This window comes from Mirounga leonina, unplaced genomic scaffold (assembly GCF_011800145.1).
Source record: "Mirounga leonina isolate KUSES-001 unplaced genomic scaffold, KU_Mleo_1.0 Mir_177, whole genome shotgun sequence".
Lineage (NCBI taxonomy): Eukaryota > Metazoa > Chordata > Mammalia > Carnivora > Phocidae > Mirounga > Mirounga leonina.
This window is the reverse complement of record NW_023270459.1, coordinates 9,590,941-9,594,376: the sequence shown is the minus strand read 5'-3', so window position 1 is coordinate 9,594,376 and position 3,436 is coordinate 9,590,941. Positions and strand designations below refer to the sequence as shown.

At 44.5% G+C, this 3,436-nt stretch overlaps 1 protein-coding gene across 2 annotated transcripts in view; it reads left to right on the top strand.

The window, feature by feature from the left end:
* LOC118022919 (RNA-binding protein PNO1-like) overlaps window positions 1-472 on the top strand; it is a 703-nt gene extending 231 nt beyond the window's left edge. The window contains exons 1-2 of one of the 2 annotated variants that reach the window (XM_035023888.1): window positions 1-299; window positions 371-472. The exon at window positions 1-299 is cut by the window's left edge and continues 231 nt beyond it. In XM_035023888.1, coding sequence (XP_034879779.1) covers window positions 1-299; window positions 371-416 — 345 coding nt within the window. In that variant the 3' untranslated portion in view covers window positions 417-472. The other variant, XM_035023887.1, reaches the window with a different exon arrangement.
* The last annotated feature ends 2,964 nt before the right edge of the window (window positions 473-3,436 follow it).

The window sequence follows — 3,436 nt, the reverse complement described above, 5'->3', positions numbered from 1 at the left end:
CGGTTTAACTTGAAATCGAGGAATGTAGAAATTAGGACTTGTAAAGAAACCAAGGATGTTAGTGCCTTGACAAAAGCAGCTGATTTTGTGAAAGCCTTTATTCTTGGGTTTCAGGTGGAGGATGCACTTGCCCTCATTAGGTTGGATGACCTCTTCCTAGAGTCTTTTGAAATTACAGATGTAAAACCCCTAAAGGGATACCACCTGTCAAAGGCAATAGGAAGAATCGCTGGCAAAGGAGGAAAAACCAAATTCACCATAGAGAATGTGACACGGACATGGATAGTTTTGGCTGATGTGAAAGTTCACATCCTTGGCTCTTTCCAAAACATCAAGATGGCAAGAACTGCCATTTGCAACCTCATCCTGGGAAATCCTCCATCAAAGGTTTATGGCAATATCCGAGCTGTGGCTAGCAGAGCAGCAGATCGATTCTGATTTCAAATCAGAGACTTTTTATCTTGTCTTTGGACTCTAGAGAAAAAGCCCTTGTCCTGTGCATGTGGTCATAAGAAACCAAGAGAAGAATTTTTCAGTCACTTTAAGCCTCCATCGCTTCTTCTGTTCTCAGCCAGAAGCATCAACAGAAAGGTTTGCTAATACTCACATGCAGCAACTTGAGGATAATTCCCATATCTGAATTTAGTACCATAATTATACTTACACATTAATTATAATTTATCACTTCACTTTAAATAAAAGATTTGCATAGTTTATAAAAAAAAAAAAAAGAAAGCCATAGGAAAACAAATTCCCATGCCAGTGGCGGGGGGAAGGTTTCACTGCCCCCATGGTGGCCATGGCCTTAGGAGGCAATTGTAAAGACTCATTAAAGGTCAACATTCCTGGCAGGTTACACTTAGAGACCTGGCCATTTTCATGTTCATGGAGTGAAGGAAAGGGAAGAATGACACCTAACAAATTTGGTGCATTGTCAGAGCGCATTATCAAGCTTACCTTGGCCCTCAAGTCCTTCCACAGAACACACCCACCTCCAAGTACCTACTTCACAGTTTACCCTTCTCTACCAGGTATGGGTCCTCCCTTCACACCACCTTCCTTGAGGCTACAAAGTGATACTCATGGGTCTACAGTGGCCCAGCAAATCCAGCCCTTCTTCTGGTAACAGATGCTCTGCTGGCAAACAGATGCCCTCCCTATGGTCATCCTGCATGGCTTGGGGAGTCTCACTCCAGGGTGGACTCCATAGCAGGCACATGGCCAAGCCTGGTCAGTCCAGGCACTGTGTTTCCCTGCCCCAGGTCACTGGTTCAGGATGGACAGATGGCCTGAGTGAGCCATCAGAGCTAATGGGCTTCAGCCCGTAGATGTATGGAACCATTAGAAAAGAAAGTACATTTCCCCTGAGTGGTACAGAAGGGTGCCACAGGGCACACCTGCTTGGAAATGAAGAAGGAAAGCAGAAGGGGAGAGAGTCCTAGTGACATTCTCTGAGTGCCAGGATCTAGCTGTTCCCAAGCCACATACTCTGGGCTTTCCAGTTAACATGAACCAATACAATCTCCTTGCTTGAGCCAGTTCAAATTTTCAAGCTGGCAAATGAAGGCAAAGCATTTTGACTGATTCCCTCTCCAGGTTTTTGCTTCTGCTGTCTTGGTCGCTCTAAATTTAACTTTCTAGGCTACATAAGTCCTGTTATTCCATGGCATATCCTAACCCCTCTCTTCTCTGACCTGACCTGCTACAGCTCTGGATACCAGAAGTCTGGGAATCCTGTTCCACAGCCTGAGACCCAGAACTTGCCTTCCCCCACACTGGCCACAGCACCCAGCCCAATGCTAGTCACGGCAGGTGCTCAAAGTGGCTTGAATGTGTTCCCCCAACCTCTACTGATCTCTCTCTTTCTCTCTCTCTCAACTAAAGCAGCATATGAAAGTCAGGAAATATGCACTCAGCTTTCAGGAAATGACCCTCCCTCCAGACTCACCTGATCTTGCCTTCACACCACATGTGTCCTCAGAAGATCTGCTGGCAGCCAGACATGTTACATAGGGCACCTAGCTTCATCCTCTTTACCAGAAGAACGAGATGTCTGAAGACCCAGAGAGGAAGTCTCCATTCCAACACCCAAAACATATGTACTGATAATAACTTATCTTCATCTGTAATGAACCATGATTACCCTGGGGTTTTTCTAGCTATTGGCATTGCCATTCTCTCTCTGTAGGAACTACAGAGATAGTTGGGGAGGGGGAAAGAGGGAAGGGAGAATGAGAGAAAATTAGAGAATGTATATGCCTGAAGATCCATCCACATTAGATTCAGAGTTGCCAATCCATGGCAAATTATACCAGCTTCCATTACAAAAGAATAGAATTATATTCCATTATAATAAAATAGATACATTCCTTTTTGCATACATTCAAGTTAAAGAAAAATTTTTGGTAAATAATAGCACAGGTGGTGGGCTGGTCATGACTAAGAGAGGAGCTTGGGTCTTCAGAATACACAAACAATTGCCATTACCTTACTGGGTGACCTGGAGCGAGTAACTTAACTTCTCTGAGCCTCAGTTTCTTCATCTGTAAAGCAAGGATAGCAGAGTGCATCTGCCCCACTTACCTCTGAACCAACACAATGACCTAGGCTCTGAGCAGATAGAGGTGCTAGGAGATGATTTCTGAGCCTTGGCCTTGGGCCACTACCAGAAAAATTATTCTCTCACTGCATAGAACTCTTATTGATGAGGCTTGGTGGCCTGTTTTGGATCTGTCCCAAAGGGGTGAAATTAATTAACTTCATCCAGTTTCTATTGCTTCTGAAATACCTTTAATCTATACCACTGTTTATGACAGAGGACAAAAGTTCAAATGCCTACAGGGCTAGATGGTACCACAAAAGAGTGAAGATACCAGGGAGTGAACAATAGGGAGGGACGAAGACTGTGGCAAATTGCAGAGTGCAAGTCCATGCCCCATCAGTGGGAGAAGTGGCCACTGAGCCCCAGTAGCAGGTGCCAAGTCTCAATATTGACAGAAACTCTTATTTTTTGTAGAAACCAGGAATATTGGTTTTTATGTATGATTTTTTTTATCTCCTACATTTTTTAAGTTGAAAACCAACTTCTAAAACTTGTGAAACACTTTGTGAGAACCCAAATAATGTATCTTCAAACTGGGTTTCTCCCACAGCCCACCAGTCTCGGTCTGTAATACTGCCTTCTTCTTGCTTTGATTCTTTTTAAAAGTGTATATATAGGTCACACAGATTTTAAGCTCCAAATAGAAACAATAACCCAACAATGCCCCCGATTTGAGCAGGGCAGGATGCTTTTCCAGTCATCCTGCTCCTGCACTGCTGCTAGCCCACATGGGGAAGGCAGTGGCACTCACCAATTTCCAGCCCAGCGACCCCGGCTGCCTGCAAGGCTCCTACCACTGCTCCTCCTCAGGCAGCTCAGCTGAATCATCAAGCC